We start from the raw sequence: 26,473 nt of genomic DNA on the forward strand, positions 1-26,473 counted from the left end.
AAACTTCTCCAGCTTTTGGTGTATTTGAATGAATGTACTCTTTTGCACTGTTTCAAAATATATTTAAAATACAAATAAATATCTAAAAATAAGATTGTGTAATTTGTGTTTTGATTATTTGGCTATTGCTTATAACAATTTGCCAGTCTAATGATAAGTCTTCTGATAACACAAACCAGCATTTCTGGAAGCAATCTTCTGTTTGTTGAAATTTTTTTTTTACATGTTTGTGTTAGAGCCTTACAGAAAGCATACAATTAGGGAATTGTATTATCAAAAAAGTTATTTTTTTTTCTAGAACATCAGCTTTATTTTTTTTTTTGAAAATCAGAGCCAAACAAATAGAATATTAAAAGTATGCATCAGTTTTAGGTTATCTATGAATTTGCCATATTACAACATCTATTATTCTGAAAACTAAACTGACCAGAGTTCTTTCTTAGCAGAAAAAATAACTTTTTTTAGGGTACATGTGCCCTAAAAAAAAGTTATTTTTTCTGCTAAGAAAGAACTCTGGTCAGTTTAGTTTTCAGAATAATAGATGTTGTAATATGGCAAATTCACAGATTGCCTTGTTGAGTTTTGTTGTTGTTTACAGAAACCCAGAACCAGTAGCACCCTGACTCTTAGGCAGTTTTCTGTTCATTAGTTTCTTTCATATGTCATTTTAGTATTTATTTTTTAATGCATATTCACTGACAGTTAAATTGAAAGTAGATTGTAGACTTTCAAAGGAATTGTCAAGAAAGCAAGTGTAATAAAAAGTTATATTTTAATGAAGTGATACTGTCATAATTTTTGTGAGGTTTTTGTATTTGAATAGGTTTTTTCTTTTTGCATAGTGTAATGTTGATTTTGTTTTTCCAAGGGGATTCCAGCAATGTATGAAAGATAATTTAAAATTCATAATACTCATATATAAACTGTTTAAATCTTTAGAATATTTTTGGAATAAGATTAAAAACATGATAGAGTGGATACAGAATAAAGACTTAATAACTTTCTTACATCTGAATATAATTTTTTATTTTTAATAGGATACAACATCTATTGAAAAGATGTCAAACTGTTGTGAAGATATGTAAGTATAAAACTGAAGTGTATAGTATTATTTAAAATTGGAAAGAACTGGACATATTTGAGAAGTATGTGCATATGGTAGAAAGATAATATAATGATGGCTTTTTCTTGGTGCATTGTCTGAGGCCTGTGCTAGGCAAGCCTACCCCAGTCTTACAGTAGGGGTTTTCCAGCCATGGTAGTTTTCACACTAAAATGCTGATCATTCTTGTGCCTTGTCTAACTAAAGTAAGTTAAATTATCTGTCCTGAAAGTACATCAAAAGAGATTTGCTACTGTGTTGTTGACACACATTCTGTTAATCCTGAGATTTTCCTCTGCTTCAAAAGTTGCGCTCGGTTGATTGACGACACAGATACAATATCTGCTATCCAGAGTTAAAACTCAGCTGCATGCCATAATGAAAGAAAAGCTGTATTTATGATGCTGGGACACAATTCATCAGAGTCCAGTAATGGATCCCCAGCCAACCTGTATTGTTTTAGCTGACTGAAGTGCACCATGGGAGTGCTGTCTTTCACTAATAATGCTGTCTTCTGTAGATCGAGGCCCCGAAAGCCATGGCAGCAGACCTTCTCAGAAGTTTTTGGCACTCGTTGGAAGATCCTGTGGTTCATTCCTTTCAGGCAGAGGCAACCACTGCGAGTTCCCTACCACTTTGCCAATCATGTCTAAACAGATGGATGGTGGGCACAGATGGGTCCTCCATGCTGGAAATGCGTTACAGGTTTTATGATAATAGAACTATGACAGTCTTCAAGTCAATTAAAATCCACCCACCAATCTTAGGCATCATAATGTGCCCCAGGCTTTATTTTAATAGTGATCTTGATCCTGTTGTGGGACTAATACAAGATCTATATTTAAGTTTTAAAGCATGTTTACTTTCAAATTAGCTTTCCACAGGGATTTCTTGAAATGCTTTTGTTATTAAACTCAAAAGGCAGTGATTAGGATGAAATAATTGTACATAATTTATTTTAGTACTGACAGTGTTATAGATTCTAATTCATGGTAAATTTCAGATGTTTATTTAAAATTTTCACTTTTAAACAGTAACCAAATCTAAATTTAATTATTCAGGTTTTACAAAAGTTGATACACCTTCTTATAGTATAGGTAAATTTTCTTTTTCAAATCCAATTTAAAATAACCTTTCCTTTTAAATGTGCTGCAACGTTTTTAAAAATGCAGCAGCGTAGGAGTGAACAACAGCAACACAAAACGGGCATTGGTTTCTTAGGAGTGGCTTGCTTACGTTTTCTTCTTTTTTCTTCACCAAAACCAACATAAAAGTACCACTGAAGTAAAACACCAACTACCTACCTTACTATAAAGGAAATGTTAAAATTTTTTTCACAATAATTTTTCAATTTTCACTATTACTGTTGTAATTATTGATTGTGATTAAAATATTTGCTCCCAGGAGAACTCCTGACCAGTGGGCATGTATTCCTATTTTATCCTAAGATTTTAATGAGCAAAAAGGGGAGAGAATTTGCAATAACTTCACAATTACCTTTTCTAGTGCAGTTATATTAGAATGCATATGTTTTTAAAATGCTAGTATAACTAGATAGTATATAATGTACAGTATAAAGAGGAATATTGTGCTTTTGAAAAGAGTATACTTTTTACTTTTATTTATGTACTAGTAGATGTAAAATTTCACATTGAAGGTTTATATATATTGGCCAACTCATATAGAAATTTTATTTATAGGAAGCTACTACTAAAAAAAGTCACTAACTTTGTGTACCTATAATCCCTAAATTAAAATTAAATTTTAATTGGCTGGCTGTAATTTGCATTGAGAGACCTTTTACTAGTAGCTAGTGTTAGGAAGTGAACCTAAAATAAGAAAATATAATGATCTGTGTTTATCATTAGCCTTGTACAAATGTAAATTACTAATAGTGATGTTCTCTTGCAAGGCATAGAACATTTGTATGAAAAGACATTTAGTATGCTTTGAAAAAAACTCAGCTTTTAGTTTTTCTCCATTAGAATACTGCAAAACCCATATATCTTTTTAAAAAATGTATGTACTCACAGTCTTTCCCTTGAAGAGAAGATTGAAAAAGTCTACTGTTCATAAACCATGCTAACATTTTCCTTTTAGCTAGTTTTGAAAGTAAGGAACAATACCTGGGAAATAATTAAACAGAAGGTTACCATTGTCAGCCAGTTGGCTATACTGTGGTTAGTTCTTTCAGAAATTGTAAATATCTTGTAGCATATTCTGAAATAATAGAGTAAGTTCTTCTCAGAGATGTTAATATCATGTTTTTCGTGTTCTAATTAGAATACTTTATTACTTACAAACTCAGAAATGCAAACAGAAATACAGCAGACGAACATATTTATTGGTACTGAAAAGAGACGTAGTAAATTAAATAGAAGAAATATATTTATAAAGCTTAGTGAAACACAAAATTAGAATGTTCATGTCAGGCACATGGGTTTGGATTTTGTGCAAGCTAATTTGGCCACATTTGGCCTGGTGACAGAACTGTTCATAAGGAAGTAATATATAGATAAGGTAGGTAGATATCAGTTGAATGCCTTATATTGTATATATTCCTTTCAAATAAAGACCTTGAGAAAACAGCAGAGCCAAGTGAAGATCCCCTAAAGAACTTTGTGGCTAATTTATACTTCATGTAGTAGCAGTGGGTACTGGGCAGGGTCTCTTTCCCACTCTGATGATTTGTGTTCTTATTTTTCCTAGATTTACCTCTTCTAGGGCATATTCTTTTCCCTCTTCCTCTTTACCTTTCCTGGTCCTGATCCCTCTGTACTCAGTTCCCCTAAATTATTGGACTACAAACTAATATACTAGAAAAGCATATACTTATTTTATTTGAATGCAGAAATGCTATCTATCAGTATATATACATAAGAATGTATATTACAGTATATCTATATATACTTACACTGTAACTTTCAGTATTCCCCAGTTAGCGTACCTAACCCTCCTGTGGGTTTTGTTAATTCTTGTTAGACTACTGGAGAAAAACCAACTGGCAGTTTGCTAAGCCTATCTACTGGTGTTGTTTCTGCGCCCTCTTTTGGCTAATTGATGTAATTATACTGGCTCTAAAGATTTACTGCCCCATGAGTAAATAGTATAGCCACATTCTGAACATATCAAAAGTACAAACTTAGGAGGAGTGTATGTACAAAAATGTAAAATTTTATGAAAATGAACATGTTTTTATGATGTTATTTCTAGTTCATAAGAATGTGATGACTGCTTTGCTTCATTTATGTACATTCCCATTCTTGCTGTCAATCACAAATTTATATCAGATTAGGATAAACTAAGCCATTTTATGTATTTTATTTTAAACCTTATTTTGGCAGAGTAATTCCTTAGAATTGGAAAAGCTGTTACTTTGAAATTACCAATTTATTACAAAACGTAGAAATGTATTGTAGCTGCAAAGACAACCAAGCATTTTCTGTGTTTTAATGAATATCTAAAAAACTACATTTAGTTTATTTTACTCAGTTTTGAAATGATTTTTTTACTGGCTCTATTGCCTTAAAATAACTAAGAGATTAATGATTCTTTGTATAATTTTCCTTTTCTTTGTTCTTTTTTTTACATTTCGCAGTTATATCTATAGTTTTAGTAACAATTTCTTGTGTATTCTGGATAACTGAAAACAACTAAAGGTGTTGGGCATTAGAAAATAATTGTGAGCAGTAAGATTACTGATGTAATATGTACGTTGGACTAAAGTATTTCTTTATAAACATTCTATTTGATTTTAAGCAAAATGTATGTTAAAGCATGTTTTTACATCAGTAAAGTCATTTGTCGACCTTCTGGAAATGAAAGGTTTTTACCTAGATACTGTAAGTTACACCTCCTTAACAATCGTATTTGTCATTGTTGTTTTCTGCAAACAAAAATGTTTATGGGCTTCATGTAGGCTTAAGATTGTAGGCAAAAACGGACTGAGTTCAGGACCCTTCAAGCAGTAGGCATTCAGTTACAGAGCAGTTGGTACTTTGTAACCCAGACTTGCAGTTTAAAAATATCAAGTTAGCTGATGTTTCATTATAATAAAAATACTATTTTGCTTAAGAGTTGTATTACAAATATTTGTGCTTAACATTAGAAGTAGCTGTTTTAAATTGTAGTTAACATATTAACTTTTTCAGAAAAAAAGCATAGTTTATTTTTAATAATGAAATAGAGAACATAATACGTAATGTTCAGTATAACAGCTGAGTTAAAACATCTGCCAGGATTAACATCAGTGCATTTTTGCCAATGCATAGAGGCATTTTTCTCTAAGTATGATGGCTAATGATAACTGTTCTTTGTTACCCATTCAAGTCACTCCCATACAAGTAACTAGCTGGTGATATGTTTCACTCCAAAGGGTGTATTAATTCTGAATGCTAATCATGAAGACTTAAGTTAGGACAACACTTCAAACCAGGAAGTGTGAACTGATTTAGATTATAGCCACACAATTTTCTGTGTGTTAGATCATGGGGTAGTTTGAGTGTTTTCACATGTATTGCTATAAAATCACAATGTACCAAGCTCTGGTTTAATATGCCATTAATACTAATTAATAGAGCTGCTAGTCTGTCTCTGGACTTTTCTCTAGTCTCTGCTTCTCTTGCGCTTCCTGTATCAATAGATTACTTAGCTCAAGTTTACCAAGTTTAATAACCTATAGTTACTTTATTGAATAAGTTTCTGACATGACCTCTAATATACATAGATATATCTAGAATTTATTTGATAAAATTCACACATACAAACATTGAGTAGTTTGCTAATAGATACAAATATTAGATTTTCACACAACTCTACTACTGCTTTAAAACATATAAGTATTGGTAAGTGTAGCAAATAAGCCATGTACATTTAATGTGTTCTACTTGCTAGTATTAACTGTATGATTAATGAATGTGTTATTTAATGCCCATGTTTGTTAACTTTTATTCTAGAAATCATCCTCTGAATTTATTATAAATCACAAATTTCATTGTGCTCTATATTTAGTCATTCTCAGTTGAATTCTAGAATATTCCACAGTACAATGTAAGAAAGTATTAGAATCAACTTGCTTGAACTATTTTGAACCAGTGTTGTGATTCTATATGTTAATCAGTATTTAGCATTTCTGCTACTTTTGAGATGATGATGGTTTAACTTCAGGAAAGTGACTTTTCTGACTTCTTTTATTATCATTGTGCAATTTTTAACAACAAAACTCACTATATCTTTGTCAGTTCTTCAGATGTTACAATACTGCCTGCTAATTTGAAACAGAAATAACAACGGTATTTAAAAAGTCATTGATATTACTGATACTTTCCATTATCATTATATTTTTTACTATTATTATGTTCTTTTTGCCTTGTCCACCCTAGAGAATAGGTACAAATGAGTAGTGAGTATCCAAAAACTTACTAAGATGGAGAGAAGGCTAGATGGTGCATGAATAATCAGCATCTCAGCAACAGAGTTGACTGGAGCCAGTTTCTGACATCAGAGAATCTCTTTGCTGTAATCATTTTAGCCTTATCTCTTATTTATACCATTTTTATGGGAAGAGTTGTTAGTGCATATAAGCATTTAGTTTGAATTATTTAACTTAAAGAATTTGTATTGCTGTTTCTCTTCAGTTGGTCAGATGCCTTTTATAAATATTTTAGTTTTAAATATAATTGTGTAGAGTATGATAATGTGAAGTGTTAAAAATAATGTGGAAAACTCAGCTATTTAATGCAGAGGAGAAATGAATAGGTTGACCAAAGTTTGAAAAAACTGGCACCTTTTCTGGAAATCTCTTATTGCAAAGAAAAGATACTGAGTGTATAGAAAATTTTGTCACCAGAGGAAAAATAAACAATATATAAGGGTGGCTTTCACTTTAACATTTGGGATATTTTGGAGTTCTTGATACCTCGAAGGTCTCCATTTCTATTGGTATTTTGAATATCTGTAACATGTAATGTCGTTCTTATAACAGTTCAACACTGATTTTTTCGGTATCGATAGCTTTATATATAAACAAAGATGCGGACAAAATAGCTTAACAGAAGTTGTGGGCTTTTTTGTGGCTTTGCCTGCCTGTTTGACTAAATACAAGGTTTAATTGTTTGCAGGCTATTAACTAAAGGGAAAGCTTACCTGCGTATTGCAAGCTATATATTCTTGCCAGTATGCATTGGATGATATTTTAACCTACTGGTGCCTGAAGTTAGTGTTTTATAACCTCAACAACTATAAAACATCCTGGTGCTATTCACTTTAGCATTGAGTGACATTTTTAATTCCTGTACCAAAGAGTTAATTTTATTTTTGGTTGACTGAGTTTTCTTCTCACATCGTTGTGTATTTATAAAGTAGAATTTAATGTTACTAAGAACAGTTTGATTAACAGATCTTATTTTTTGCATGGTGCTGTGGCAATTTAATGGATTTTAAATGTTTCTCATTTGGATTTTTTTTTAGGTAGGCATGTATGGATTTTAATTTTGTATTTTAATATAGCTTGGCTACTTTAAAAGGTAGTTTGATAGGCTGAAGTTACAAAAGATAATTGAAGCACTTTTCACAAGTTGTTTTATTTCTGCAACAATGAATAAAAAAGGTAAGAACTCTAATTTATATAAATGAACTATATAGCTTATTGGGCACTTTAGTGAATACTGAAACAAAATACTAAAATGAAGAGTTAAGGTTCATTCTCATTACACATCAAGAGTTCAGCGTGTGTGTGTGTGTGTGTGTGTAATCTTTAGTGGCTTTAAAGAATAATATTGCCATTTGTCTACTTTGCAAATAAAGATAACAACACCTTTAAAATATATGTATGTGTACATATGTGTGTGTAGATATATATAGAGAGAGATACGGAGAGACAGAGAGACAGAGAGAGAGAGAGAGAGAGAGAGAGAGAGATGCTTTCCCAAGAGGAAATGCATATGTACCTTGATTTAAGCAAAACTGATAACAGAAAATTGAACTTAATGAAAGAAAAAAGTCTGGATATGGTTACTCACTTTACATAGAGTAAGCTTTTTAAAACTAATTTTGCTTAGTAGTTAATTTTACAAAAAAGAAGAAAAACACCCTTTAAGTGTACTCGTAATTTAAAACACCTTTGAAATGTAATTGTCCAAATGTAATGCTGCTATGTATATTATTTGGGTTCCAGATTTTTTCCCTTTAAAATTCTCAAAACACTCAGTGTCCTTACAACTGCAGCTAAAATGGTTAATCATTCTGGCAAGAAGGTGACAGTGTGTATATTGGAAAGGCAGACATTCACATTTGAAAATATTTTGCATTATTGTTAGCTAAAATCAACCTCTCCTTGAATGTAGATACAATATATGGTTTTGCAGTCAATTCTGAATGGAAAAAAAGAATCAAGTCTGAAATTTATGTGAAATGTGGCTTCAGATCATTTGAACAATATGTAGAAATCTAGATGAACATATCATTAGAGGTGAGAGCAAAATTTGAAAGCCTAATGAGATGAAGCAACATTATCTCTCTCTAATCTGCCAACAATATTCCCTAGATTGTGTTGCCACTGTATTGATTCTGAGTAATTTGGCTTGTTTATGCGTGATTTAAATGCATGTGGCTGAATGCAGTAATTTTTCAAGTTATTGAGTAGTAGAGAATTCACCACTATTCACTGTCTCCCAGAGATGAACATATAAAAGAAAAAAATTCTACTTCATATATGTAAGAATATAGCAACTAAATGATACAAAAGTAAAAACTTCCACCAGAATCAGAGATATTCCGACAAGTGAATTGTGAGTCTAACACGGGAGGACAAAGCTAGGCTCTTGCAAGGACAGAGCACACGTGGATCATGCTGTATGAGCTCACTTTGTGTCCCTGGAATTAGTGTTTTTTTGTGTGTGATCTAACTGGCAAGTTTAATGAATAGCCAAAATCTATGTTATTCTTGAGGCTTCTAAAATTATGTGTGAACCCCAAGTTCTGTCTAGTATTATATCCCTAAAATGCTTTTAATAGTGGTATGTTACAAGTGGCATAAGAAGATCCTGTTTTTAAATTTGTCAGGCATTTTATTATTCAGTGCATAATATGTATAGATCTGAGTGCTGTTTTCCTTGCATTGTCTATTATTTTTACCTTGTCTTTCCCCTAAGAGAATTTAAAGAAAATCTTCACCAATATTTCTAGTGTTGATGGTAATTAGGAAAATAGTAGTTGAGAGATATAAGAATAGATTGAGAAGAGTGAGTAAAATGGGTGAAATGACAAGTGGGAACCATGTAGCTGAGATGTATTTGTTTAGATGAAAAGTCTACACTGGTTCTTAATATGAAAATCAAACCATGTATCTACCTTAAGAACAATGTTGTTGTTTTTAATTTATTGTAGCGATTTAGTTTTTTTCACGTAATATTTCTATTTTCTTTGCAGATTGTTTTTAATTTAAATTGTGGAATTTTTACTTCTCAAAATGTATTAAGTACTGTATTTTTTGAAATCTTATTTTTAAATAAATATTTTTTAAAAACATAGGACTGTTTTTATCCTCTTACCTTTCTTACTTAGGAAAATTAACCCAAATTCTAGATTTCAGCACTACCAATGTAATAGGTCACTTTTAAAAATTTTATACAATGTGGATAATTATTCATGATTACTAGCCTTAGGATATTGTTCTGCCATAATCACAAAATTCATTAAGTATTCAAAAAGAACTAGGTGTACATACTAGGGTTGAAATTGACAAACGCAGTATTTCTAGTCAGGCATGTTTATCTTAGAGATGACGCAGATGGCTGGATTCAGTCACCCAATTTATTTAACATTTATTGTGGCAGACACTATTTTATAGAAGTATTTTTTCTTGAGGGGAATAATTTACATACAGTAAAATGCAGAAACTTTAAGTTTACACCTAGGCACTATTTTAGATCTGGCAATATTGAATTAAAGCCTGTGCTCCTATGAAGTTGGCCAAAAAAAATCACCAGCTCTGAAAAGACAAATCAATCAGCAGGTCTTAAAGACAGTGAGTTAGTAGAGACTGCCCTGAGATTGAAAGACAGAGGTTTAACTTTATTTTTTAAATTCTTTTAAAAATTTTATTACCAGAAAAGTAATTTTGAAAAATATTCTAGATTAGTAGATAAATTATTTGATAGATTTGCAAATAAAACTATAAATTTTGCTTTATTGGTAAGTCAAAGCAGGTTTGTCAGAAAGTTTGCCTTCTGATAAACTTTTAAGGATTATAAATCTTTAATCTTGTTTCTTTTGCAATTTCCTTTGTTTTGATTCTAAGTAGCATTTATAATAATATTTTCTTAGTGATGATAAGTTACAACAGTTCTCAAACTTTTTGGCCTCAGGTCTCCTTTACATTTATAAAAATTACTGCAGGCCCCAAAGAATTTTTGCTTATGTAAGTTATGTTTATCAGTATTTATTGTAATAGAAAACAAAACTGATTAGGATCTAGGAGAATTTGAAACAAAATGGGAAAAAATTTAAGTAGTTGCTAATTCATTTAAACATAAACTCATTACATGTTAACATAAATAACATTTTTATTTAGAGACCCATGATTTTATGTTTCTGCAAAGCTCTCATGTCTGCCTTCATAGAAGAAAGTTGGATCTCATACTGCTTCTGCATTAGACCAATTGAATTGTTATTTTGTTGGAAGTATCTGGAGAAGTCTGATCTTGTGCAGATAATGTAGTTGGAAAAAGGAGGAGTATTCTGATCTTTTCAAGTAGCTGGATATTTTCCTCTGGTACTACACTAAAACTCAAGTGATGGTTTCTTAAAGTTTAGTTAGTTGCAATATGGAGTCAGAAACAATACCAAGGAACTTTTCGTATTCTCAAAATCCACTGGTCTCTTTTTCACTTTGGAAAGTTCTTTTAGCCATACAAAATTAAATTCATTAATGTTACCACTGGTCTTGTCAGAAAAGTAGGTACTGGGAAGTGGTTAAGTTTGTGGTGACATTACATTTTTCAGAATTCTAATTTTCATGTGAAAGCTTGAATTTTTTTATTGGCAACCACATACTGTCAGTAGTTGTCCTTGAAGTGAGAGGTTACCTTCACTTATTTTTGAGAAAATGCTTGCCAAATACCCAAGTCTGAAAAACTGGTTTGTCAGTCATTCCTTCAAGTATAAAATGGTGTTCCATGAAAGAAAGTGGCTAGTTCAGCTTGCAACTCAAACAGTCACACAAGTGCTTTTCTTTAGTAATAATACAATTAAACTCTGGAATTCACCTGAAGTGCTTTATGTGTACTTCCATTCTGTCAAACAATATTTAAAATGTGCTCAAGAACAAGCTTTAGTAAAATTAATGGTTTTTGCTGTTTCATCAGTATTAAGTGAAAATGGCTTGTCACCTTTTTTAAGCGATAGTGTGGTTTAATCTAGTTAATTTGGCTTTGTTTGGGGAGGAAACAATTGGGGAAGGTAGAGCAGAGCAACATACATTTGAGACTAGATTCATTTACTCTGATAAGTGAGAAGAAACGTCCACTGCTAAAAATAATTTGAATGTGTGTCTGTATATTCCAGCTTTTGAACACTTAAAATATGTATGCTTTACAAGTTCACACCTACTTAGCCTTGTTATAAAGAGGCAAAAACTAAAAATACGTGATTCTATTATAAGAGTGCAAAATCATTTGAGAAGTTGCCAGATACTGTAGATGAACAAATGCATACAAATGCTGCTCTAGGCTGACCAATTACCCATATGAGCAGCAATTATATTAGCGTGCAAGGGCAATTGGAAGGAAAATTGGAGCCTGTAGACATCCAGCTGAGCAAACAGTACTGAGGAAGGATAGAGGATATGTGTTAGCTTGAAAAAAAAAATACATCTAAGCTAACTTAAAAAAATATTTGTATCAGTCACAGCACATTCTTTGTATGTCCTCTGGATGACTAGTATTTTCAAATTAGGCCCCTTCTCCAAACAAGAAAGCACCTCTGTTTAAAGATCAAACACAATAAAAATAGCAATGTGTTTTGCATTTTTTAAAAAAGCCAGACTATTGAGGAAATTAGGAACTTGGAATATACAATTCCAAGCACTCAGATACTACTGTAGACACGTATTTGAGTGTGTCTTTAGTAGTAAGTTTAATTGTGGCATGGTTTGGGTGATACTTAATCTTTCTTAGTATTGAAATTTACAACTTTAAAAAATTAGACATGTTCCCTCCTCCCCAAAAGTAGCTGCTGGCTGTAACTGAATGTTTGAGTACCTAGTACAAGATGGAGATTTTATAGTTCCACATTGAAACTATAGATGCGTAATCCTAGCTGAAGTCAGGACCAACAAGTTAATGAAATTTGTTTTATAACTTGTGTAAGCTTTGTAGCTGTAGAACAGATATCCTCATTATGTTAAACAGGTTCATATTTTTAATGGTGTCTAGAAGTAACCAGTATGAAGGGTTTTTGGATGGTCTGCACTTGTAACTTGATGTCTGGCTTTTAGCGAGTTTTTCAGTGTTCAAAAGCATTTCAGATATTCTCATCATGGAAAAGTACCCACAATGTGGAAAATACTGATCCAGTCAGTGCACGATACTGTGCTGTGAAGTGCTCTAATTTTTGTCATTTATTTTTCATGTACATTTTTTACATTTGAAAGTCTCCAATAATTTGGGTAATCGCTGTGGTAGGAACCTTCTAAGAGGGTCTTCAGTGATCCTCACTTTTTGGTATTCAAAGCCTTGTAGAGTCTTCTTTTTCCTCCTCAGAGGTGAACACTGTTTTAAACATGGTATGTAGCATACTGATACATGTTTTTATACTTTATGTAAACATGAAAAATTGATCAGTTTTTAAAATTTACATAACCCTCCCACAACAGCCCTGATCTCTTGTCCTTACTTCCCCCCCGCCCCCAGCCCATAGCACTTATCACCATCTAGAACAAAATGGAAAAAATTCCCGTTACCAAAATCTTCACTCCCACCCTCCTCCCCAAAAGTAGCTACTGGCCATAATTTGATGTGCATCATTCCACTCCCCTTTCTTCACATTATCATATGTGTTATATATGATATTCCTATCATATAATGATATATGATATTCCTATCGTATAATGATATATGATATTCCTATTGTATAATGATATATGATTATCCCTATTAACATATAATAACTTTTTTTTTTGGAGACAGGGTCTGCCTCTGTCACCTAGGCTGGAGTGCAGTGGCGCAATCTCAGCTCACTGCAGCCTCCACCTCCTGGCTCAAGCCATCCTCCCACACCCAGCTAATTTTTATATTTTTTGTAGAGTCGGGATTTTGCCATGTGGCCCAGGCTGGTCTGCAACTCCTGAGCTCAAGCAGTCTGCCCGCCTTGGCGTCACAAACTGCTTGGTGATAGGCATGAGCCACCATGCCCACCCTCTTCTGTACAGTTCATATCAATAAACTATTATTTAACCATCCCTCTGTAGTTGACATCATAGAGATTTTTTTTTTTTTTTGCTATTAGTAACAGTGCTATGGAGGACAGTCTTGTGCAGAAATATTTGTGCCCATTTGTTAGTATTTCTGTAGGTAAAGTCTAGAAGTGAAATTGACAAGTCAGAGGATGTACATATTTTTAATTTTGATAGGAAGTACCAAAATGTCTTCCAAAATTCTTTACACACATTCTCACACGAATACTATTAATCTTTAAAATTTGTAGCAAAGTAATAGAGGTGAACGTCTGTTTTTTTTTTCTCGTGTATTCTTTGTTTATGGTTTTTGACTAGGTTACCTTTGCTTGTCAAATGTTAGTAACTTTTTATTAATATATTTCCTGGGTATTATTTTTTAATCTATTTAATGGGTTTCTAAAATTTAACCCAGTCACTTGTTTTTCTTTATGGTGATTGTTCCAGTTGCTTTTGCTATATAACAATCCCAAACTTAGTGCCATAAAACAACCAACCATTTTTTTATGGTCACGTTTTCTGTGGGTCAGGCATTCAGAAAGGGCACAGCAGCTTTTCTGTCTTCCATGGTGTCTGAGGTCTTAGCTGGAGGACTGAAAGATCCTGGAAGATTCTATGGCTGGCAACTGCAATCAACAGAAGCCTCGTTTACTCACATACCTGATGGTTGATGCTGGCTGTCAGCTGAGAATTCAGCTTGGGTTATCATCCAGAACACCTACATGGACCTCTACATATAACTTTGGGCTTCCTTACAGCATGGTGGCTGGGTTCTAGAAGACAGTGGCCCAAGACAAACAGAAAGAAACTATGTCACTTTTTGTCACCTAGCTTCAGAAGTCACAAACCTGTAGTCCCAAGCTTATCCAGAGTCAGAGGGAGAGAACATAATTCCATTTCATGGGAAGAGTGTCAGAGTCACACTTCACAGGAAAAGTATATAGGATGGGAGATATTGTTGAGGACATCTTTGGAAATTAAATTTGCCCAATCATTATGTTGTATGGAAGAATTAAACTACCTTGAAATTTAATACTTTTTATTATGACTTCTGGGTTTTATTACCTCGTTTAGAAAGGTCTTTCCTAAATCAAGATTATGTATTTTCCTTCATTTTTCAAGAAAACTTTGATATTTTTGTTTTTTTAAATATTATGCCCTTGAATCCATTTGAAGTTTATTTTCATAAACTCCAGTGTAGCTTTATTTTTACACACTTCAATGTTTTGTACATTTTTGAAAACTTGTTTCTGTAATATTGTATAGTGAGAAACTAAATTATTTCAGATGGACAAAATGTTAACAACACATAAGACCTGACAGTATAAAACTCCTAAAAGAAAACATAGGGGAAAAGCTTCATAACATTGTTGACTTCTTGGAGATAACACCAAAAGCACAAGCAACAAAAGCAAATATAGACAAGTGGGACTGCATCAACTTTAAAAGCTTCTGCATAGCTAAGGAGACTTAATAGAATTAAATGGCAGTGTATCGAATGGGAGAAGGTATTTTCAAACCACATATTTGCTAAGAGGTTAATCAAAATACAAAACGGGCTCCTACAACTTAATAGAAGAAAAAAATCCATATAAAGACTGATTAAGTAATGGGCAAAGGACTTTAATAGGTATTTTTCCAAAGAAGACACACAAATGACCAACAGGTACGTGAAGGGATGCTCAACATCACTAATAGAGAGGTGCAAAACTACAACGAGGTATTATCTCACAACTGTTAGAATGGCCATTTGAAAAAAATAGTGGCGAGGATGTGGAGAAATTGGAACCCTTATGTACTGTTACTAGGGGTGTAAAATGGTGCAGCTGTTTTGAAAAACAGTATGGAAGTTCCTCAGAAGAATTAGAAATGCTATATGATTCAGGATTCCCACTTCTGGATATTTTTCAAAAAAAAAAAATGAAACCAGGATCTGGAAGATATTTGCACTCCCCATTTCATTAATGCATTATCATTATTCATAATAGCCAAGAGATGGAAACAACCTAAATGCCCATTGATGGTTGAATGAATTTAGAAAATTTAGTATATACGTACAATAGAATGTTACTCAGCCATAGAAAAGGAAGGAAATACTGTCAGATGCTGCAACTTGAACCTTGACAACATTTTGCTAAGTGAAATAAGCCAGCCACAGAAGGACAAATACTGCATGATTTCACCAATATGAAGTGTCTAACGTAGTCAAACTTATAGAAACAGTAGAATGGTGGCTGCTGTGGGGAGGGGGAATTGGGGAACTGCTGTTCAAAAGGTATAGAGTTTCCGTCACGCGAGTTAAAAAAGTTCTAGAGCTCTGTTGTATAACATTATGCTTATAGTACTGCACTATACTTAAAATTTAACAGTACCGTACTGTATATTTAAAAATTTACTAAGAGGATTGATCTCATGTGCTTTTTGCCACAATAAAAAGTAATGTGAAGTATGAAAAATAATAACTGGAGAGTTTACTAAATTTGTGTAATTAAAAATACCAAGATTAATTACATGCTAATGTTTTGCTTTTTTCAGTTTTCTCACTTTGTTTTCTAAAAACATGCAATGTTACAGATACATCTAAGTCCTCAACCTGCAGTTTTCCTCCGTAGAGGTAGCCGCCATCCTAAAGTCAGTGTGAATTATTTTCATGAATGTTTTTGTACTTTTATGATGTATGTAGCATCCATAAATGATACTATTTTCAAATTTTACATTTATGTAAATTTTAATCAGCATCACATTTTTTAAACAAAACATCTTTATTAATGTAGATTTGGGCCATTCATTATAAATCCCACAGAACAATTATTTGAATAAACTGTAGTTTATATATTATTCACTAAGTGGATTATTTCCTTTGTTATTAACTTGTTCAAAGAGAAGTGAAATAGTGGAATGGTAAGGTATGTGCATCTTCAACTGTAAAAGCTTTCCCAAATTGCTCTTTAGTCAAACCAATTTACACTCCAACCAACATATATATTGTTTCATCTTCCCCCACATCCTCACTAACTCTATATAATGAATTTTTCCTGTTTGTTATTGATACATATTTTTGCATCTTCCTGCATCATTTGTCAGTCCAATCGATTTGCCAGGAATCTAATGTAATTTTCTGGAAAAAGTCTTTGTAAATATCGAGAGAAAAAGTGAATAAAAACATGACTCTAATAACTCAATAATTCATGAAGGATATATTTTCTTAAAAAGGCAAATCAAGGGATGAGTCAACATCTATGACTATAAATATGAATAAAAAATTATGCTCTTATGAGGTAGCCAGAGATAAACCACATTACTGAATACTTAGAGTTTGACCCCTGTAAAGTTCAGGATCCACTTGATTGTATTTGTTTCTTAATAAAGAGCAGCGATTCCCTTTTTCTAAATATTTCACAGGTAGAAGATAAATTTGTAAAGTCCTTATAAAAATAAGTATTGCCTGTTGAGATCTTATTTTCTTATTTTATTTATCCAGCAAATCAAGATTAGCTCAGTAATTTATGTATCACATGAGGGTAAATTAACGAGCTTTGGTTGCGTTTATGTAAAAGTGGTTGAATCCAAATCTTTCGTGTTCCAGTTGTGCTTGTTACTGGGTCTTCATAGAAGTAAAAACCACACTGAGGAAAAATATCACACCAATTTTTTGTTTAGCACATTTTTTCACATCTGATTTACAGTGTCATTTGTGTCCTTGAAGTATAGCATGCATTTAATTCTTCCAGTGGTTATCTTAAAAATTTCAGAAGGATTTACCTATATATTTCTAATTGTAATATTCATGTAAGAAATGGTACCTCAAATAGGAGGTAACTCCTCCTATTTGAAATAAGAATTTATGTTTTTATTTTCTATCATACTTTTTAAAATATAATTTGGAGTTTAATAGATTATTTTCTGTCTTCCATTTTAAAGTTCACTTTATTGAGGGATAGTTTAAACACAACAAAATGTATTCATTTTAAGTACATTTCAGTGAGTTTTTAGAAATATGTATATCCATGTAGCTATCAACATATTCAAAATATGGAATATTCAATCACCCAAAAAGTTTCCTCAGGCCACTTTACTGCTCCCCCTCCTTAACTCCCACCCCTCCAGGAAACACGGATCTGTTTTCTGTGACTGTAAGTTAGATTTGCCTTTTACAGAATTTCGCATGAATGAAATTCTCTTTTTTTTTTTTTTTTGAGACGAAGTCTCTCTGTTTTCCAGGCTGCTGGAATGCAGTGGCATGATCATAACTTCACTGTAACCTCGAACACCTGGGCTCAAGCAATCCTTCTGCCTCAGCCTCCCGAGTGGCTGGGATTATAAGTGCAATTCACTGTGGCTGGCTTTTGTCCTTTGTTTTTCACTGGCTTTTGCTCAGCATATTTTTAAGATTCATTCATGTTGTGAGTATGTTTCTTTTCGTTTCAGCACTTTAAAAATGTCATCCCATTTTTTCTGACCTATAAATTTTCTACTGACAAATCTGTTTGTCTGATGGGGATTTCCTTGTATGTGACTTGATGCTCTTCTCTTGCTGCTTTTAGATTTATTTCCTTTGGCTTTGGCTTTTGACAGTTTGACTATATGGTGTGTGCATTGGAAAAGACCTGTTCAGGTTTAATATACTTGGGAATCACTGCACTTTGTCTATCTAGATGCCTGTATCTCTGGCAAGACTTGGGAAGTTTTTAGCTATTATTTCATTAAATAAGTTTTCTGTGCCTTTGGCCATCTCATCTCATGGAACTCCCAAGATCTGAATACTTTGTCACTTTATGAGGTCCCTTGTGTCATTGTAGGCTTTCTTCATTTTTTAAATTTGACTGAATTATTTCAAATGACCTGTCTTCAAGTTGAGAAATTCTTCTGTTTGATCTAGTCTATTGTTGAAGCTCTCTATTGAATTTTTTTATTTCATTCATTGAATTCTTCAGTTCCGTTATTTCTGTTAAGTTCTTTTTTTTATTATTATTATACTTTAAGTTCTGGGATGCATGTGCAGAACATGCAGGTTTGTTACATAGATATACACTTGCCATGGTGGTTTGCTGCACCCATCAACCCGTCACCTACATTAGGGATTTCTCCTAATGCTATCCCTCCCCTAGCTCCCCCACCTCCTGACTGGCCCTGGTGTGTGATGTTCCCCTCCGTGTGTCCATATATTTTCACTGTTCAACTCCCACTTATGAGTGAGAACATACAGTGTTTGGTTTTCTGTTCCTGTGTGCGTTTGCTGAAAATGATGGTTTCCAGCTTCATCCATGTCCCTGCAAAGGACGTGAACTCATCTGTTTTAATGGCTGCATGGTATTCCATGGTATATATGTGCCACATTTTCTTTATCCAGTCTATCATTGATGCACAACTGGGTTGGTTCATAGTTTTTGCTATTATGAATTGTACTGCAGTAAACATACATGCACATGTGTCTTTATAGTGGAATGATTTATAATCCTTTGGGTATATACCCATTAATGGGATTGCTGGGTTAAATGGTAATTCTGGTTATAGATCCTTGAGGAATTGCCACACTGTCTTGCACAATTGTTGAACTAATTTACACTCCCACCAGCAGTGTAAAAGTGTTCCTCTTTTTCCACATCCTCTCCAGCATCTGTTGTTTCCTGACTTTTTAATGGTTGTCATTCTAACTGGCATGAGATGGTATCTCATTGTTGTTTTGATTTGCATTTCTCTAATGACCAGTGATGATGACGTTTTTTTTTCATGCGTCTGTTGGCTGCAAAATGTCTTCTTTTGAGAAGTGCCTGTTCATATCCTTTGCACACTTTTTGACGGGGTTGTTTTTTTCTTGTAAGTTTGTTTAAATTCCTTGTACATTGTGTATATTAGCCCTTTGTCAGATGGGTAGATTGCAAAAAATTTCTCCCATTCTGTAGGTTGCCTGTTCACCCCGATGATAGTTTCTTTTGCTGTGCAGAAGTTTTTTAGTTTGATTAGATCCCATTTGTCAATTTTGGCTTTTGTTGCCATTGCTTTTGGTGTTTTAGTCATGAAGTCTTTGCCCATGCCTATGTCCTGAAAGGTATTGCCTCAGTTTTCTTCTAGGGTTTTTATGGTTTTAGGTCTTACAGTAAGTCTTTAATCCATCTTGAGTTATTTTTTTGTATAAGGTGTAAGGAAGGGGTCAGTTTCAGTTTTCTGCATATGGCCATGCAGTTTTCCCAACACCATTTATTAAAAAAGGGAATCCTTTCCCCATTGCTTGTTTTTGTCAGATTTGTCAAAGAACAGATGGTTGTAGATGTGTGGCGTTATTTCTGAGGCCTCTGTTTTGTTCCATTGGTCTATATATCTGTTTTCATACCAGTAGTACCATGCTGTTTTGGTTACTGTAGCCTTGTAGTATGGTTTGAAGTCAGGTAGCATAATGCCTCCAGCCTTGTTCTTTTTGCTTAGGATTCTCTTGACTATACCAGCTCTTTTTTTTTGTTCCATGTGAAATTTAAAGTAGTATTTTCTAGTTCTGTGAAGTCAATGGTAACTTGATGAGGATAACCTTGAATCTATGAATTACTTTGGGCAATATGGCCATTTTCACCATATTGATTCTTCCTATCCATCAGCATGGAATGTTTTATCATTTGTTTGTGTCCTCTCTTATTTCCTTGAGCAGTGGTTTATAGTTCTCCTTGAAGAGTTCCTTCGCATTCCTTGTAAGTTGTATTCCTAGGTATTTTATTCTCTTTGTAGCAATTGTGAATGGGAGTTCATGCATGATTTGGTTCTTTGTTTGTCTGCTATTGGTGTGTAGGAATACTTGGGATTTTTGTGCATTGATTTTGTATCCTGAGACTTTGCTGAAGTTGCTTATCAGCTTAAGGAGATGTTGGGCTGAGTCAATGGGGTTTTCTAAATATACAGTCATGTCATCTGCAAACAGAGACAGTGTGACTTCCTCTCTTCCTATTTGAATACCCTTTATTTCTTTCTCTTGCCTGATTGCCCTGGCTGGAACTTTCAGTACTATGCTGAATAGGAGTGGTGAGAGAGGGCATCTTTGTCTTGTGCCAGTTTTCAAAGGGAATGCTTCCAGCTTTTGCCCATTCAGCATGATATTGGCTGTGGTTTTGTCATAAATAGCTCTTACTATTTTGAGATATGTTCCATCAATACCTAGTTTATTGAGAGTTTTTAGCATGAAGGGGTATTGAAATTTATCTAAGGCCTTTTCTGCATCTATTGAGGTAATCATGTGGTTTTTGTCATTGGTTCTGTTTATATGTTGGATTATGTTTATTGTTTTGCATGTGTTGAACCAGCCTTGCATCCCAGGGATGAAGCCCACTTGATTGTGGTGGATAAGCTTTTTGATGTGCTGCTGGACGCCCCTCCCCCCACTAAGCTTGAGCATCCCAGGTTGACTTCAGACTGCTGTGCTGGTGGCAAGAATTTCAAGCCAGTGGATCTTAGCTTGCTGGGCTCTGTGGGGGTGTGATCCGCTGAGCTATATCACTTGGCTCCCTGGCTTCAGCCCCCTTTCCAGGGGAGTGAACAGTTCTGTCTTGCTGACATTCCAGGTGCCACTGGGGTATGGAAAAAAAAAAAAAACTCCTGCAGCTAGCTCAGTGTCTGCCCAAACAGCCATCCAGTTCTGTGCTTGAAACCAGGGCCCTGGTGATGTAGGCACCTGACGGTATCTCCTGGTCTGCAGGTTGTGAAGACCATGAAAAAAGTGTAATGTCTGGGCTGGATAGCATTGTCCTTCATGGCACGGTCCCTCACAGCTTCCCTTAGCTAAGAGAGGGAGTTCTCCAACCCCTTGTGCTTCCCAAGTGAGGCAATGCCCCACCCTACTTTGGCTCATCCTCTGTGGGCTGCACCCACTGTCTAACCAGTCCCAATGAGATGAGCCGGGTACCTCAGTTGGAAATGCAGAAATTACCCGCCTTCTGCATTGATCTCACTGGGAGCTGCAGACCAAAGCTGTTCCTATTCGGCCATCTTGCCAGCCCCATAAAGGCACTTCTTACATGGTGGCAGCAAGAGAGAATCAGGTTCTTTTTTTATGTTTATCTCTTCGTTAAATTTCACACTCAGGGATAGGTGAGGTGGCTCACATCTGTAATCCTAGCACTTTGGGAGGCCAAGGCAGGAGGATCGCTTGAGCTCAGGAGTTCGAGACCATCCTGGGTGACATGGTGAAAACCTGTCTCTACAAAAATAACAAAAAAAATTTAGCTAGGCCTGGGATGTCACATGCTTGTGGTCCCAGCTACTTGGGAGACTGGAGTGGGAGAATCACCTGTGCTGGGAGAGGTTGAGGCTGCAGTGTGAGGCATGATTGTGCCACACTGCACTCCAGCTGGGGTGACAGAGTGAGACCCTGTCTTAAATAAATACGTTAATTAAATAAATAATAAAAAATACATTTCTCATTCAGATCATGAATTGCTTTCCTATTTTTTGTATTGTGTTCTCTTATATTTCACTGAGCTTTTTTAATATCATTCTGCATTTTTTCTAGGCATTTCATAGATATTTTTTTCTTGTTGGAATCTTTTGATGGAGAATCATTGTGTTCTTTTGGACGTGTCACATTTCCTTGCTTTTTCATGTTTCTTGTGTCCTTACATTGATATCTGCACATCTCATGTAATAGTTGCTTTTTCCTTTTTATGGATTGGCTTTCATAGGGAAATACTTTTTCCTATAGATGTATCTATAGTGTTGGTTGGGTAGGGTGATTTGGTTTTGATTCTGAGTGGGCACAGTAGTGTAGTCGTTGTATTATTTCTATGGGTGTAATCAGCATCAGTAGTGTCTGTAAGTTCACAGTGGCTTAGGCTATGGTTGTTAGTGAAGGTTGTGGTGAGGCTTTGCTGGAGATGAGGACACCAGGTGAGCTAGTACTCAGTCACCAGTGGTAGAGGCAGTTGGTTAGGTATGTTGGCCCTTGGGTCTTTGGGCAGCATACATGGGCACTGCAGTAGTAGGTCTAGGTGGACTAATCCTTGAGCCTCCAGGCAGCTTGCTCTGGGCTGGTTGTGGAGGCAGTGGGCCAGAGAGGTCGGTGGGCCCTTGGGCCTTTGGTCAGTATGCATGGCTTTGATAATGCCAGTAGTGGTGGTAGGCCAACCCTCAGGCCCCCAAGCAGCATGTGTGGGCACCAGTTGCAGTGGCAGTGAGCTGGGCAGGCAAGTTCTCTGGCCCCTAAGTTGTGTGGAGGGGGAGGGCATGTTGATGGTAGTGGGTAGAGTGGGTTAATTCTCAGGTACCCAGATGATGTGTCTGGGTGTTGGTAGGCTGGGTGGCTCTGTCTTTAGACCCCCAGAAGGTAGGCACAGGTGCTGGTGGTGGTGAGCAGAGCAGGCCTGTTGTCAGGGCTCGTGTCGCTGTGTGTGGCTGCCAGTGGTGGCAGGTAGGGCAGATCAGTTCTCAGGCTCCTGGATGGTGCACTTGGACGGAGGCAGCAGTGGCAGTGGGTGGGACAGACTTTACCTCAGACCCCCGGATGGTATGTGCAGGTGCCAGCGGTGAGGGCTGGGGCAGACCTGTCCTCAGGCCTCTGCGTGGCACTGGGGCAAGCTGGTCCCTAGGTCTCCTGAAAGCACATGCAGGTGTGCGGTGACTCTGCTGCTAGGGAAGGGGCTGCATTGTTCTCAGTGGCATTGTCCCAAGGCAGGCCGCTCTCAGATTCTGAGGAGTGTGTGCTTCAGCTCCCTTTGTGCCAGAGCAGCCTCCCTGGTCCACTGCACTGTCCATTCCCTGGGATGTAGGATACTGCTTGGGCTAGAGTGCTGGATACCCAGCCACACTGCTGAGTCCAGCCAGCATTGTTCTGCTGCGTCCCTCTTGGTGGATGTGGTGGAATGGCAGCAGGGCTCCAGGGACGTGGAGATAGAGAGGGTGTTGGGCCCTAGGGAAGAATGTAGTCCGGTGGGAGCTGAGCTCTCAAATGGCACCATGCTATAGTTGCTTGGGTCTCGGGTTGTGTGGGACACATCCAAAACAAGCTCCCTTTCTGGAACAATGCTGTTGCATGGACTTCAGGCATTTCCCTATGCTAGTCTCAGGGCCTGTGAGGGCTGAGGGGCTCTACCTTGGCTAAGATTGCAGGAGTTCGCAATGGAAAAGTGAACTGGGGGATCTCTCACTTACCTTTTCCCTGCACTGGAAAGTTTCTCCTGGCTATGAGCCTATCCCAACCAGGCTGGCTGCTTCACTTCTCTCTCCTTCCATGCCTCAGAAGTTCTCTGACACTGCCCTGCTGAATTCCAGTGTTATCTCTAAGAGTCTGTATTCAATGTGTGATCTTCTACTCACTGTTTAGGTCCTTTCCGGAGGAGACAAGTGCCAGGTACCTCTAGCCACCAGCCAGTAATTTATTCTATTAGGAATTCTGGGATATTTTGTTCTCTGTTATTTTTTTTTCTTTCAGAATTCTTTGCTTTTTCTTAATCAGGCAGTTCCAATGCAATTTCCAGGAATGAAGCAATAGACAAAGGAAGTCTTCCTATCTGAGTCCAGGCATTTGTTAGTCAAGCTCTTGCTAGTTTTCATCTTTTCTCTGCAGGGAGGACCAGGAGATGGTACCAGGTCTCAGTCCCCACTGCTTTTCCTACAGGACCAGTGAATACTCTCACTGCTCTGCTCTTGGAGAGGTGGCCAACAACACACACAAGCAGCATGTAGGTATGTGGAAGGTTTTCTAGGGACATCACCCATTTCCAGGTAGCCATCCCCATCTTACACACACTCCTTCAGGGCACTGAGCCCCACCTCTTCATACCAACAACCTAGCGGCTTGCTTGGGGCGCAGCCTTATGTTGCCACTGAAGAGTGATGCTGTGGCTACCACCACTACTGAAGGATGAGGTGAAAAGACATGGGGGTTCATACTCATTCTGCTGTTCCATTTTGTTGCTGAGCCAAATTCCATTGTATTACCAATCTTCAATTTGTTATCTATTCATTTACTATAAACATTTGGGTTGCTTTCCATTTTGTTCTATAAATGAAACTGCCATGAACATTCACATACAAGTCTTTGTAAAGACATGTTTTCATTTCCCTTGGATAAATGCCTTAGAGTAGAATTACTGGGTTGAATGGTAGGTTTATGTTTGATTTAATAAGAAACTACCAAATTTTTCACGATCATGCCATTTTACACTCCCACCAGCAATGTATGAGTGTTCCAGTTGCTCCGTGTCTTTTCCAGTACTTGGTATTATGGGTCTTTTCAAGTTTTAGCCACTCTAGTGTATCTGGTTGTGATTTTAATTTACATTTGCCTGATGGCTAATGATGTTGAACATCTTTTATGTGCATATTGACTGATCTGGTATTTTCTTCTTTTGGAGATGTCTTCTTTTTTTTCCTTCATGGCATTTGCAGCCAATGGAGATGTGCTTTCAAATCTTTTGACCATTTTTAATTGGGTTGTCTTCTTACTGAGTCAAAAGAGTTTGTTATATATTCTGGATACCATTCCTTTGTCAGATGTATTTATATTTTCTTCCTGTTTGTTACTTACATGCCTTAAAATTCACCTGTTATATTGTGCACAATTGAATATTTTGTAGTAAATGTATAGTTGTACAACCTTCACCAAAATTCAGTTTTAGAACATTTCCATCACCTTAGAAAGACCCCTTGGACTCTGGCAACCACTAATATGCTTTTATAGATTTGATTTTTCTAGGCAGTTACTATAAATGGAATCATACATTATGTAGTCTTTTATGTCTGACTCTTTTCACTTAATGTAATGTTTTTGAGGTTTATCTGTGTTGTACCATGTGTCCGTAATCTATGCCTTTTTATTGTTGAACAGAACTCTGTCTTATGAATATGCCACATTTTGCTTATGCATTTGTCAGTTGATGAACATGTGGATTGCTTTCAGTTTTTGGCTATTATGAGTAATACTGCTTTGAATTTACATAAAAATGTGTGGACATATGTTTTATTTATCTGGGGTAGATACCTAAGAGTGGAAATCTGCATTGAATGGTAAATTTATATTTAATTTTTAATAAACTATTAACTAGTTTTAAAAGTGTCACATTTTACCTGACTACTAGAAATGTATGAGGGTTTCAGTTTTCCACATCTGCGCTAATGACTTATCTTTTTTATTATAGCCATCCAAGTTAATATGTAGTGGCATTTCATTGCAGTTTTAATTTGACATTCTCAAATGGCTAGTGATGTTGAACGTATTTTTATGTGTATGTTTATTAACCATTTGGATATCTTCTCTGATAAACTGTCTATTCAAAATTTTTGCCCACTTATTAAATTGTTTACTTATTGTTATAAGAATTGTGTGTTCTGGATACAAGGACTTTATCAGATATATGATTTGCAAATATTTTCTTTTAGTTTGTGGTTTGTCTTTTCATTTTCTTAATGATATCCTTTGAAGCACAAAATTTTTGATGAATTCCAATTTATCATTTGTAAAAGTGATCATGCTCTTGATATTATCTAAGAGCTCTTTGCTTAACCCAAGGTCATGCAGGTTTTTATCTAGAAGTTTCATAGTTTTAGGTTTTACATTTATATCTACCGTGATCCATTTTGAGTTAATTTTTATGTATACTGTGAAGTGAGGGTCTAAGTTTTCTTTATTTTGTTACATATAGATAATCCGGTTGTGTCAGTACCATTGGCTGAAAAGACTGTCTTTCCCCATTGAATTGTTTTGGCAAATTTATTGATAATCAATTGATCGTAAATGTAATGCTTATTTCTATCATGTGAATTATGTTCTGTTGTTCTTATCCTTATAGCAATACCACTCTGTAGCTTTATATTAAGTTTTGAGTTCAGGTAGTATAAATCATCCAGCTTTGTTCTTTTCTTTCAAAATTATTTTACCTATCTTACGTCCTTTGTATTTTCATATGAATTTTAGGATTCTTTCATCCTCATTGGTGCTGCTCACC

The 26,473-nt window shown here is 35.4% G+C and overlaps 1 protein-coding gene across 19 annotated transcripts in view; it reads left to right on the top strand.

Annotated features, from left to right (window-relative positions):
• ZDHHC21 (zDHHC palmitoyltransferase 21) overlaps nt 1-26,473 on the top strand; it is a 131,255-nt gene that overhangs the window by 66,735 nt on the left and 38,047 nt on the right. For 14 of the 19 annotated variants that reach the window (XM_055351088.2, XM_031014701.3, XM_031014704.3 and 11 more), the window contains 2 exons: nt 1,038-1,081; nt 1,623-6,990. The exons of 4 other annotated variants lie outside the window; for them this stretch is intronic. In XM_055351088.2, the coding sequence (XP_055207063.1) occupies nt 1,038-1,081; nt 1,623-1,755 (177 nt within the window). In that variant the 3' untranslated portion in view covers nt 1,756-6,990. Of the gene's footprint in view, nt 1-1,037; nt 1,082-1,622; nt 6,991-26,473 lie in introns of those variants that run through there. One more of the 19 variants, XR_010130198.1, reaches the window with a different exon arrangement.

The sequence above is a fragment of the Gorilla gorilla genome, chromosome 13 (genome assembly GCF_029281585.2).
Source record: "Gorilla gorilla gorilla isolate KB3781 chromosome 13, NHGRI_mGorGor1-v2.1_pri, whole genome shotgun sequence".
Classification (NCBI taxonomy): domain Eukaryota; kingdom Metazoa; phylum Chordata; class Mammalia; order Primates; family Hominidae; genus Gorilla; species Gorilla gorilla.